We start from the raw sequence: 13,390 nt of genomic DNA, 5'->3' as shown, positions 1-13,390 counted from the left end.
TCTTTACAACACTATCATATGCACTCATACACCTATACAGACACTTACACTCTGCCACTCATCCATGGAGTTACTCACACACCTAGTCAGTCCTGTAAAGAATCAATCACACTTCCATTTTCTTGTCTATACAGTTAAACATAGAGCACCTTACATTTTCAAACATACACTAACACATACTTACTTTCTTATACAATCATTGATACAAGTACACATTGATCGGCACAGAGTCACACACCTCCCAGCCAGCCACACACACACTCAGTCTCCTATACAAATACTTGGACAATCAATCAATAACCCATATAGTTAATCATATAGCTACTGATCAACACATGCAGCAGTTTACAGAACAACAGACATAATGATGCACAAATTAAGACAGTTTAGTCACTAACCCATGCACTCAGTGAGACACATTTAATCACTCACTCATACATTCAGTCATGCACCTACTAAATCCTTCGTCCAGACACTTATACATCTACTCATTCTTCAATATGTAAAACATATTTAAACTTTACAGAAACACACAGTCACTGGATGATGTCATCAGTGATCTCATCAGTGATGTCATTTGAGATGTCATCAGTGATGTCATCAGTGATGTCATTTGAGATGTCATCAGTGATGTCATCAGTGATGTCACTGACCATGTCATGAATGATGTAATATGTGACATGATCAGCAGTGGATTGCGGGTGCGCGATATATAGTTAGTGCAACTAACTATATATGGAATTTCAATGGTTTTGTGTGAGTAAAATAAGGTTTTTTAAATGCTAATTCCTAACTATATATGGTCTATAACCTATGGTTTTTTCAGTGAATTTTCAAGGTTTTGTAAATGCTAATTCCTAACTATATATGGTCTATAACCTATGGTTTTTTCAGTGAATATATATATATATATATATATACATATATATACATATATATGAAAGCTCCGAGTTACCCACAGGTTAAGGATGCACTCATCCAGCAGCCCTTGCTTCAAACGGGTAAAGACATCTCGGCACCCCAGTCTGCAGCTTCTCATGTCTCGATTAAAAGCCTGACGCGTTTCTGAGCCTACGCTCGTTTTCAGAGGCTCGACTTGAGTTAGACGCTTTGACACTCCCACTATTTAACCGCCCTCAGATGAGCGAACTCGTGTGAGTTGGAACGCACTGCCTTGTGGGACTTGTAGTTTGTGTCTCTTCCCTGTATGGGTGCGTGTTCTGCCATTTCATAGCCCTGGATGGGCCCCGGGATGCAGATGTCCATAGATCCCTTGGCTGCTGCTTCACAACAGGTTCGGCGACTTCCGACCCGTGACCCCCATGGATCTTCCGCGGGGGGCTGCACCCTTCGCGACTGGGCTGCCGCGTGCAAATGAAAGCTCCGAGTTACCCACAGGTTAAGGATGCACTCATCCAGCAGCCCTTGCTTCAAACGGGTAAAGACATCTCGGCACCCCAGTCTGCAGCTTCTCATGTCTCGATTAAAAGCCTGACGCGTTTCTGAGCCTACACTCGTCTTCAGAGGCTCGACTTGAGTTAGACGCTTTGACACTCCCACTATTTAACCGCCCTCAGATGAGCGAACTCGTGTGAGTTGGAACGCACTGCCTTGTGGGACTTGTAGTTCGTGTCTCTTCCCAGTATGGGTGCGTGTTCTGCCATTTCATAGCCCTGGATGGGCCCCGGGATGCAGATGTCCATAGATCCCTTGGCTGCTGCTTCACAACAGGTTCGGCGACTTCCGACCCGTGACCCCCATGGATCTTCCGCGGGGGGGTGCACCCTTCGCGGCTGGGTTGCCGCGTGCAAATGAAAGCTCCGAGTTACCCACAGGTTAAGGATGCACTCATCCAGCAGCCCTTGCTTCAAACGGGTAAAGACATCTCGGCACCCCAGTCTGCAGCTTCTCATGTCTCGATTAAAAGCCTGACGCGTTTCTGAGCCTACGCTCGTCTTCAGAGGCTCGACTTGAGTTAGACGCTTTGACACTCCCACTATTTAACCGCCCTCAGATGAGCGAACTCGTGTGAGTTGGAACGCACTGCCTTGTGGGACTTGTAGTTCGTGTCTCTTCCCTGTATGGGTGCGTGTTCTGCCATTTCATAGCCCTGGATGGGCCCCGGGATGCAGATGTCCATAGATCCCTTGGCTGCTGCTTCACAACAGGTTCGGCGACTTCCGACCCGTGACCCCCATGGATCTTCCGCGGGGGGGTGCACCCTTCGCGGCTGGGCTGCCGCGTGCAAATGAAAGCTCCGAGTTACCCACAGGTTAAGGATGCACTCATCCAGCAGCCCTTGCTTCAAACGGGTAAAGACATCTCGGCACCCCAGTCTGCAGCTTCTCATGTCTCGATTAAAAGCCTGACGCGTTTCTGAGACTACGCTCGTCTTCAGAGGCTCGACTTGAGTTAGACGCTTTGACACTCCCACTATTTAACCGCCCTCAGATGAGCGAACTCGTGTGAGTTGGAACGCACTGCCTTGTGGGACTTGTAGTTCGTGTCTCTTCCCTGTATGGGTGCGTGTTCTGCCATTTCATAGCCCTGGATGGGCCCCGGGATGCAGATGTCCATAGATCCCTTGGCTGCTGCTTCACAACAGGTTCGGCGACTTCCGACCCGTGACCCCCATGGATCTTCCGCGGGGGGTGCACCCTTCGCGGCTGGGCTGCCGCGTGCAAATGAAAGCTCCGAGTTACCCACAGGTTAAGGATGCACTCATCCAGCAGCCCTTGCTTCAAACGGGTAAAGACATCTCTGCACCCCAGTCTGCAGCTTCTCATGTCTCGATTAAAAGCCTGACGCGTTTCTGAGCCTACGCTCGTCTTCAGAGGCTCGACTTGAGTTAGACGCTTTGACACTCCCACTATTTAACCGCCCTCAGATGAGCGAACTCGTGTGAGTTGGAACGCACTGCCTTGTGGGACTTGTAGTTCGTGTCTCTTCCCTGTATGGGTGCGTGTTCTGCCATTTCATAGCCCTGGATGGGCCCCGGGATGCAGATGTCCATAGATCCCTTGGCTGCTGCTTCACAACAGGTTCGGCGACTTCCGACCCGTGACCCCCATGGATCTTCCGCGGGGGGGTGCAGCCTTCGCGGCTGGGCTGCCGCGTGCAAATGAAAGCTCCGAGTTACCCACAGGTTAAGGATGCACTCATCCAGCAGCCCTTGCTTCAAACGGGTAAAGACATCTCGGCACCCCAGTCTGCAGCTTCTCATGTCCCGATTAAAAGACTGACGCGTTTCTGAGCCTAAGCTCGTCTTCAAAGGCTCGACTTGAGTTAGACGCTTTGACACTCCCACTATTTAACCGCCCTCAAATGAGCGAACTTGTGTGAGTTGGAACGCACTGCCTTGTGGGACTTGTAGTTCGTGTCTCTTCCCTGTATGGGTGCGTGTTCTGCCATTTCATAGCCCTGGATGGGCCCCGGGATGCAGATATCCATAGATCCCTTGGCTGCTGCTTCACAACAGGTTCGGCGACTTCCGACCCGTGACCCCCATGGATCTTGCGCGGGGGGGTGCACCCTTCGCGGCTGGGCTGCCGCGTGCAAATGAAAGCTCCGAGTTACCCACAGGTTAAGGATGCACTCATCCAGCAGCCCTTGCTTCAAACGGGTAAAGACATCTCGGCACCCCAGTCTGCAGCTTCTCATGTCTCGATTAAAAGCCTGACGCGTTTCTGAGCCTACGCTCGTCTTCAGAGGCTCGACTTGAGTTAGACGCTTTGACACTATTTAACCACTATTTGACTTAATACTGGGTGCTCCCTTGTGTCTGGACAAAGCTATACCTCTCTGAAGAGCTCTAATTAGAGCGAAACACTGTGTCAGGGGTTGCTTTTACTCATTTCAGGTTGGCTTGAGTTGGTATTTCACTAATTCAAAGCTGTAATATTGTGCCTGAAGTGATAAATGGCTTTTGTAATTTTACAGCTTGGCAAGGACAGCACTGTACTAGTCATATGCTTAAAGACTTTGCTGTATAAATTGCGAACGACTTTGTCATTTTCTATCTCGGCGTGGATAGCACTGTGCTAATCCTATGCTGAAAAACTTTGATAGAAAAACAGACATTTGAGGTGAGCAGATCTAGAGTGTCGCTGGTGTTGAGAGTGCTCTAACAGGGCCTGCTTTCCACCTAAACTTGAGAACTACCCAGAGTTCTCTCCTTCTTTCTTGCATACTTTATGTGTCACTCTATGCCTGAAAGGGTTTTGTTTTGATATATATATATATATATATATATATATACACATATATATATATACACACACACACACACACCCACCCCGAGGCCGGACTTCAAAGATGAGACACGCTTTATTCAATACTGTGCGGCAGCACTTCTTATCTAGACGCTTTTCGGCATATAACAGCCTTAATCATTAGTGGGTAGTCTGTGGGGTCAGGTGACTTAATTTAAAGGCGGACTGTTTGATTTTCATAGTCCGAATACCTCAATGTCCCAGAATGCACCATGGAAGATAGTAAAGTTATTTTCTGGAATTTGCAAGTGCACTTGATATGCGAGTGCAAGAAAATACAAAAATAAAGTTTCAACGGCCGGCGCTTTTCGCCGTGTTGCCTTCTACTGGGCCTATAAAGCCATCATGGCACACAATGCTTTCTTTTATCATAATATCTCCATTTTATTGCCCTGTTGAAAACTAGAACGGTTAGTTATTCAAAGAATGACCCCTGCACCATCGCCTTCTTTCATAGACTAGCAATACAGCTCATGCATTTGCATTGCGGATACAGTGCTATGAACCTCATTTGTATTGTGATTACAGCATAACAGGCCTCATTTTACATTACTTCTTTTAAGTTTGTATGCATCATATGGTCATAAACATTGTCTCTCGAATTTGCGATGTCTTGCAGAGTACCTGATTTCCATGGGTATTTTTCCGCATTCTCAATTAGATAGCATATTATGTCCATTATTTTACATGAATTGTTCAATGCCATGTTATCCATTATATTACATTTGCTCCTTACATATTTAGATATGCAGTGCATCAACCAATTTTCAATTTCATCTCCCAGGTGTATGTTATTCACTGGGTTTTATTTTATAATGGCCCCCATGCATGTTACAGATTCCCATATAATTTGACATATATTCTTTTTCATACATATATTGTACTTTTCCCGACGGTGTCCACTGTATCAGGATCCAGTATGCACACAATCACTAATCCCTTAAGCAGTTGGATTTGCCCCTGTTTTATGCACCCTACCTATTTAAAAGTCCTCAAGAGCGTGTATTAAATGGCAATCTCATTCGTATATCATCTACATTGTTTGTGTTCCAACATAAGATGGTTTCTATGAATATTTATTGGTACGTGAAAAAGTGGCATGTGCTAAAGTGCAAATGAGCCATGATGTTCTACATTTTGGAGCGTTAGAAAGTGGCATGTGCTAAAGTGCAAATGCATCTAATGTTTCTAATGTTCAACTAGGTTATTCCTGTATCCTAGCAGTGCTCCCTGCAGTCTAATCGATTAAAACATGAGATAGGTGGTATGTACTAAAGTGCAAATGCATCACAACAGCACAGTCTTTTTACTACTTCGGGCTGAGTAAAGTGACAAGTGCTAAGGTGCAATGTAGTTGCTAAATTTAGTTCAAGTCCAATGGCCCAAGTTCACGTTTTTGTTGACTTGGGTCATACCATGGTAGAGCACGCATTCACGTGTCCATATATATATATATATATATATATATATATATATAAATTACCAGTGTGGCATTACAACATGTTGTAAAGGTCAATGCGTTGTAATGCCCGTGGAGTAAAGGCATGCTGAGTAAAGACCCGCTTTGTAACATCTGATGATTTTGCAAACAATTTTGCACTGAATGCAGAGTGCTTGAGAATCCTCACTACATGCACAGAAATTGTACAGCCAAGCCACCTAATCTGGGAATTATACCAGTAATGCGGTCCCAGATTTAAAAAAGTTGTGTTCGCTTTTGTTTATATCCAAATGTATATGTCCTTTAGCATAATATGTTTTGTACTACTCTCTGTAGTTCACTAGATGGGTAAGTTAGGGTCCATCCTTATCTATATTAAAGAGGTGAATCAGCATTGTTTCCTTTACTGCTAATGGAAGATTCATGAAGCTGCCATGTCTTTTATAGACCCCCCCCTTACAGGGTTATTAAATCTATATTTTAACAAAGCCTTTCCTCTTCACCCTCTCAGTTCTTGCCCTTTGAAGTTGTTTATATTGAAGGCACCCTCACTGTTTTCCATCATGTGAGCCAGGATGAACTGTGCGCTACTAGTATTTTATGCTGTGTATAAATGCAATTGTGTTGCACAGTGAAAGTAAGGTTTTGAGGACCTGTCTCTGTGCTCTATATATAGTGATTTCATATTGTTGCTTAATCCAATCTGTGTTGCTTTTTCCTGAGCTCATGTCTCCAACTTTAAAAGGGAACTCTACAAATTGGATGGCACAGAAGCCTTGTACCTTTAATTTGAGAAACCTGCCATGAGTAAACTCCTAGTGCAAGAAACAATCCAGCTACATTTGTCACGATCGCCTTCGTTTTCAATCAATAGCTATTGCTGAGGGGGCTGGAAATACTGGAATTCTACAAAAGATTATCTTATTTTGCCAATGTAGTGCCTACATTCTACACCCGCTGCTTAGTAGTCAATGTTTAACACTGTTCCAAATTGATATTCAGTTACCTGACTTTGGCAAAGCTCAGGCTGATAAAATATAATGGTTGGAGAGTGTGTCGTCTGTAGCCATATGTGAGGGTAAAGGCAACATATTAAATACAATTGAAACAGTTCAATATAAAAACTCGTAAAAACATTTATTATGTAAACTCCATCGATAAAATTACAAATTGGTGTAAGTACTTTAATTCTCAAGTATTCAGTTGTTATCCTTAGATTTGCAGTCGCTGGTGGAGGAGATCCGACTGAGTGTGTTGAAACAACTGAATGAAGAGGAGAACCAGAAGAAACTAAAGCTAGTAAGGTATGATATTTATTTGAGGATCTCATCAAACAGTGGTGTTTACATTGCTAAAGAATTTTGAACCTCTGATATGAATTTTACACACTTTCTCATTCTTTGAACAATGCCACGTTTGACTATACTCATGTAAAGTTTTCACAGAGAGGTCATGTTTGTTTATGTACATAGGAATCTATTTATCGCCTAAGTCATCTATCCTTACTGCTAATATTTCAGCATTCTTGAGATCCTGGGGGTTTAAGATTGAAATAAATGGTCTTCAAAGTATCTCAACAGTTTAAGAGTAAAAATTGGAGAATCTACTTGTTTTTCGGTCTTTCCGGTTTCTTGCCAGAAATGTAGCACCATCCTTTAGATTTGCTATTGTTGTGCTTAGGTGAACATCAAAGAACATGTTTGAATATCACATTTCATTCAGAGAGCCTGATTACGAGTCAGTCGGTTAATTCCGACCCATTCATAAACCCCTGTTTACCCATGGGTCGGAAATATACGTTTGAAGGTATTTAGGGGTATATTATCAAGGGGTTTTATCTCCGCTTTTTTGGCTTTATAAGCCAAGAAAGCGGAGATAAAATTATCTCCCTATTACCAAGCTGTCGCTAACACCAGTTAGCGACAGCTAATAGGAGATAGCGACCATCATGGGCCCCACTTTGCATGTCAGTGATATTTATCACTAATGATATGCAAAGTGGGCGTGCCAAGATGTTAGCGACTGGAAACAGTCGCTAACATCGCTATCTCCTATTACCAACTTTTGGAGATATTTGCGCTAAGGGCGAATATCTCCAAAAGCTAACACCTGCCCTGAGCAGTTCTTAGCCATGTTATCCAATGGGAGGTGGATAACATGGCTAAGAGCATTTGCTCGATAATGCATGAATATCGCTGACTTTTCAGCGATATTCATGCATTGCGGGCGTTTTTTATCGCATTTGCGATAAACCTTGCTAATAGCAAGGTTTATCTGCGATAAAAATCGCCGATGTGCGGCGATAATTTTTGTCTCTAAACAAGTTAGAGACAAAAATTATCGCTAGTTGTTGATAATATACCCCTTAATTCTTCTGATACTTATCGAATGCGTGAAATAACTCAACCTTCGTTACATTTTTGCAGGTCAAACCTGGCGCAATTTAATGGGGAAAAGCATACAGTGTTTACTGTATCATGCTAATTTTGGTGTGTTAAACACCAAAATGTATATGTTACTGCCCACGATCTCGTAATATGTGTTCTTTATTACACCCAATAATTAACATACTCTGTGGTATCGTTATTTATCTGGTAGGGGAAATAACACCAACACTCTACTCAAAATCAGGCCCTCTAAATTTGGCGTTTGCCAAACATTACTTTAAGCCCCCAATTTGTATTCTGTGCAACTCAGTAATCTTAATGCTGGGATAATCTGCAGTCGGTCATGCTGATTTTGACAACAATGTATTCCTATCAGGATCATTGTGCTCTATGTTCTAGCTCCTTCATATTCCCACCTGTTTCGAGGAAGAAATGTATGGCTTTAAAATTGATATGCTAATAGCCTAACAACCCTGGCTGCTCCTTAACATTCACATGTAAAATTCACTGCTCGTCTAGATTTTCTTTCTTACTGGTGGTGGAAGAGGAGGTGGTCCCGCCTCAGTTTGCAGCTGTCTCTCTAATTTGTGTTTTTTTTTATCCCTGTTGATAATGGTGCTTACAATGCATCCTTTTCAAAACTTCTGTAGCTTGTGAAACGGATTTACTAATTAATATTAGCCTCCATGACCTTAATAAAATACAGATAAATTACCGACCCTTATAATTCCTTCATCCTTTATTAGGAATTTACACTTAGGGACTCTGTAGGGTACAGCTGATGAAGATCGGATACTGTTAGGTCCTTTGCATGCTGAAGGTAAGTAACTTGTGTGGTGACAAAGCCAGACTCCTTACTAGAAGCTGTATCGGTCATTTAGAGCTTGAGTGTGAATTAGTAAAATTTTTCTAGTCCTACTTTGTAATATTTTAGTCAGTCTCGGCAAAAGAACGCACCCAAATGTTGACGCCGAGTAATGTTTTTAAAGATTGCCCTTCTAGTTCTGGCCTAGAGTCAGCTTTAGCTGTTTGCCAGACTTTAGTAGTAAAAGCAGTAATACAATATAGTACATCAAAACGTGGTGGCTCGCCCGCGTTCATTCATTGCTCTGTTGGAATGCCGTGCCTTCATTTTTGGTTGTGTGAGACATTCGGAGTGCTAGCATTTTGCCAGTCTGTATTTGACTGTACAGGGGAAAGGGGCAGTACTGCCAGGCAAAGAAGTCCCTGCCCTCTTGTTTTCTGGTTTTACTAATCATCATGTGTCACACAGAGATGCAATTGGGCTGTTTTTGCATCCTTCACTTCTACGTAATCAAGTGCCCATTCTGCAGCTTGGGGCAGGGGCATAAAGCAAAATGATAGCCCCCCAACCCCCCTTCCACCCTCCCCCTAGGATGTGATTCAGGGCCTCTAGTCTCCCGTCGGGCTGCAGATTCCAGTGTAAAGCCCTTGGCTTTGGGTTCCACTATCATCTCTACGCAGATGACACTCAAATCTACCTCAAGGTTGCCTCCACTCACGATCTCGCCATCCTAAACTCGACTCTCGACTCCATTCAAAACTGGATGTCAACTCATCAACTGATTCTGAATCCCTCCAAAACTGAATTCCTCCTCCTCTCTTTCTCCTCCCCCGGTTCAATCATGGATGGATCAGATGAATCTACTTAACAATAAACTCATCATTGTCGACAGCGCAAAATCCTTTGGTGTCATACTCGACAACAAACTCAATATAATCCCCCACATCAACTCCATTGCAAAGTCTGCACGATACCAACTGCGCCTTCTTTGGGGAATTTGTCGCTTTTTCCCTGAGCAAGACCTTAAAACACTGGTGCAATCGATGGTCTTCTCCAGACTGGACTACTGCAATTCTCTTCTTACTGGCCTCCCCAAATCCCACCTGTCCCCCCTTAAATCTGTCCTTCACTCAGCAGCCCGTTTCATTTGTGGGGCCAAAAGAAGCGACCACATCACACCGTTGTTATCCACCTTTCACTGGCTTCCAATCGAGGCTAGAGCTATCTTCAAGACTGCCTGTATCACCCACAAAGCCTTGCACTCCTCCTCTCCTCGCTACCTGTCGAATAAACTGAAACTGTCTGGAGGCTCTAGACCATCTCGTAATGCGGAAAATCTACTGCTTGAACCCCCCACTTTCAAGAAGGAAAGATCGATGGCCCAATCCTTTTCAGGCAACGCAGTGAGAATCTGGAACTCACTTCCGCCTCAGCTCCCGACCACTTCCTCCTCCCAGGCCTTCAAAATGGACCTCAAAGTTCTCCTCCTCCAAAGACACCTCCAAATCTAATTCACGCCCTCTCTATCATCTGAAGGAAGACCTCCCATTATTGAAAATTCTATTGTCCATGACTATGGAAGTGCGTTCCCAGTGTGTTCTGGCAGTTTGAGTGTTTACCATTTATTGCAGTATTATCCTTATACCTCTGTATGGTACCCTTTTGTAACTTGCACACGTCACTTTTCCTCTTACATTTTGTTTGCTTTAGATACTTGCACAAGTGCCACCATTGCCTACGTAACCTTTGTTCTTGTACTGGAGTGTCTGCCATTTACTGCAGCATTATACCTCTACTTGTACTTTGTACGCTTTTGTAACCTGCACACATATCACTTTTTCCTCCTGTAATGTACCGATTGCTACCTCATGTATTTTGGTTGCTCACTATTGTCACTTTTGATTCATGTAACTTAACGTTTGCATTTGTAATTTGTTCACTTGTAATTTTCTCCTCATGTATCATTACTGCTCCTATAGAGAAGCGCTCTGACACCTTCGGGTAAAGTCTGCGCTATATAAAATCGCATAAATAAATAAATAAATACATAAATAATGGACGTGGGCTGGTAGTGCACGTCTCATGCCTGTAGCCCCCACTTCCAGACCCCATTCTGTTATCACGCAGGCCCTACACCAATGGCCGTAAGTGCTATATGAATGCGATTACAATACAATACATTACTGAACACTCCTTCATACTAAATAAATCTAGCTGACTGCATCACACACAACTATTAATCTATCACACTCACACGTCGCATTCACTGACATCAGCGCTGACGTCATCACATTGAGATCACACTGATCGTGAATCACTCATCACTTAAAGCTTGCATCACACTCATCATTTCACTAACAAACACACATTTTAGCAGCACTGCCTTCACACTGACACCATCACACTGACAGTTCCGCATGTTCCGAGTGCACGAAGGGTGTATAACTTGTTTACTATGTATTTTCTGTATATTGCTGACTCAAAGGAAACATGCGTGTTCATTCATAATATGAGGCAATGTAAGTGGAAGTTTACCTGTATTTGGATTTTGAGATCCGAAGTTACCAAAGCCCTTTTTTTCAACCTCTGTAAAAATAAATATGTATACATAGATATATATAGGTGGTTTTTGTTGACATTCTTCAGCCATCACACTGTCGCACTATTATTCACACACCACCGGGTACAGCATAGGTCAATAGATTAGCCCACTCCACTCCAGCATTGAGTCCCTTCACTGACAGTAACATCGTTTTGCTTTCGCACAGTACGCACAGCGTCCCCAAACGTAGTCCCCTCCAGTGCCTGGGATTGTTGGGCCAATATGGCCATTTAAAGAAATGTATATTTTTCCCTTTTATGAACTTGTATTTAACCTATTTTCTTTTGAGAGGTCGAGGGGGCTCCATGGACTCTGCTTTAAGAATCTAAATGGCGCTTGACGTGCCTGGAATCCATCTTTAAATACGCTCTATAGCTATTCTAAGAAGTACACATATGTGTGTGCATGGGTGTACACACACAGGCAGCCATCTTTGGTGTATGTTGCACTATTTAAAAATAATCCCAAGGTGGCCATCCATTCCTCTGCATGCCTGCGGATGCGCAGGCAGATTGTTGCTGTAATTTATACCAAAAGCATTCCTAGATGGCCGCCCGTGCGTGTGCATGCATACATTTGCATGAATAGAATGTTTTTTTCACCAAGTAGAACAAAGGTCTTCACAAGATGGCTTCCTGGACTTCTGCACGCATTCACATGCATGGGTGGCGGCCTTAGAACGCTCTCTGTTATACTTTAGCATTACCTTTCGCTTCCATGATACCCAACGTGTTGCTTTCTTGGAATAGAAAGGTAAAAATAAGCTATATCGCAGAAAACAAGCATTGACAAAGCAAATTACTCAGCAAATAAAGTTCTTGGCTTTGTCAGTGCTTTTTAAAGACGCCTCCTTGTGTTGCTTATTCTGGTTACGCAGCTATAGACGGATACAAGGAAGAGGCTTTGCTGCAGATGTTTTGTTTTGAACGGCACTGCTCTCTGTAGCATGTAATTCAAAAAGCATTCTCTAAATTATAAACATATAAACACAACTGCTCCGTGTAATCTAAAGGCACCATCTACTGGATATTGAGGTTTTATGCATTCTTCTGCTTTAGTGAGACATGTTATTTCAGCCCGTAAAAGCCCTCAATCATAGCTGCTCACTATTCCCACTAGGCTCGTAGCAGGAATTACTGTGCATCACAATCATAAATTGGAGTATTTCACCTGGATTATTCTAGAAGCCGAAATAGGTGAATTACTGGGCAAAATGTGGAAATCAGAACGGATACACTGATACCTTCATGTTATTCTCCCCAAATCCCCTTATTAGGAGGATTCAAACCAACCCAACCCCCTCTCGCACCACCTGGAGACACTGATGCAATTTATTAGCTGTTACACCTGGTGGTCGGAGGATCAGGGGGTTGAGCTACAACTAGGTCAGGATGGAGATCTGAAATATCTTTAAATGTGTTTAGACAGGATTATATCGGCTAGAAACGTATCTTTAGACTGAGTGTTATGAAAGAAATACTTTGTATCTATATACATGATTGATTTGCGTTTTGCTAGCCAGACTGCCTTTTCATCTGAACTGTGATGTTTTAATTGATATGACCACTGTTCTATAAATACGTTCTGTAAGATAAGTACAGGTTTTACCTACTGATGGGCTGGGAGGTATGTAACTGGCAAGGAAAGCAGAGGTTAATCAGCTTGTCTTCATTACTGTAGAGCATCTTTACTGAACCGCACCATGACATTAGAAAGGAAATCTTGCATTGGCACATAGAACGAGTGCAGGCATGGGTGCCTACGTGCACATTGCTATAACACATATATTGGCATTTAAAAGTGACAAGAAGCTGAAAATATTGAGCCCCCTTGAATGTCGAATTGAATAAACTGCACCTTCTCCTCAATTCATAGAGAACATAC

General features: G+C 43.1%; 1 protein-coding gene across 1 annotated transcript in view; it reads left to right on the top strand.

The window, feature by feature from the left end:
- The window catches only part of CCDC60 (coiled-coil domain containing 60), a 532,753-nt gene that overhangs the window by 463,775 nt on the left and 55,588 nt on the right, over nucleotides 1–13,390 (top strand). Inside the window, exon 9 of the mRNA XM_078665905.1 lies at nucleotides 6,929–7,016. Within this exon, the coding sequence (XP_078522031.1) occupies nucleotides 6,929–7,016 (88 nt within the window). The remainder of the gene's footprint in view (nucleotides 1–6,928; nucleotides 7,017–13,390) is intronic.

This window comes from Lissotriton helveticus, chromosome 11 (genome assembly GCF_964261635.1).
Source record: "Lissotriton helveticus chromosome 11, aLisHel1.1, whole genome shotgun sequence".
NCBI lineage: Eukaryota > Metazoa > Chordata > Amphibia > Caudata > Salamandridae > Lissotriton > Lissotriton helveticus.
Note: the sequence above shows the minus strand (reverse complement) of the source record. Positions and strands in the feature narration are given on the sequence as shown.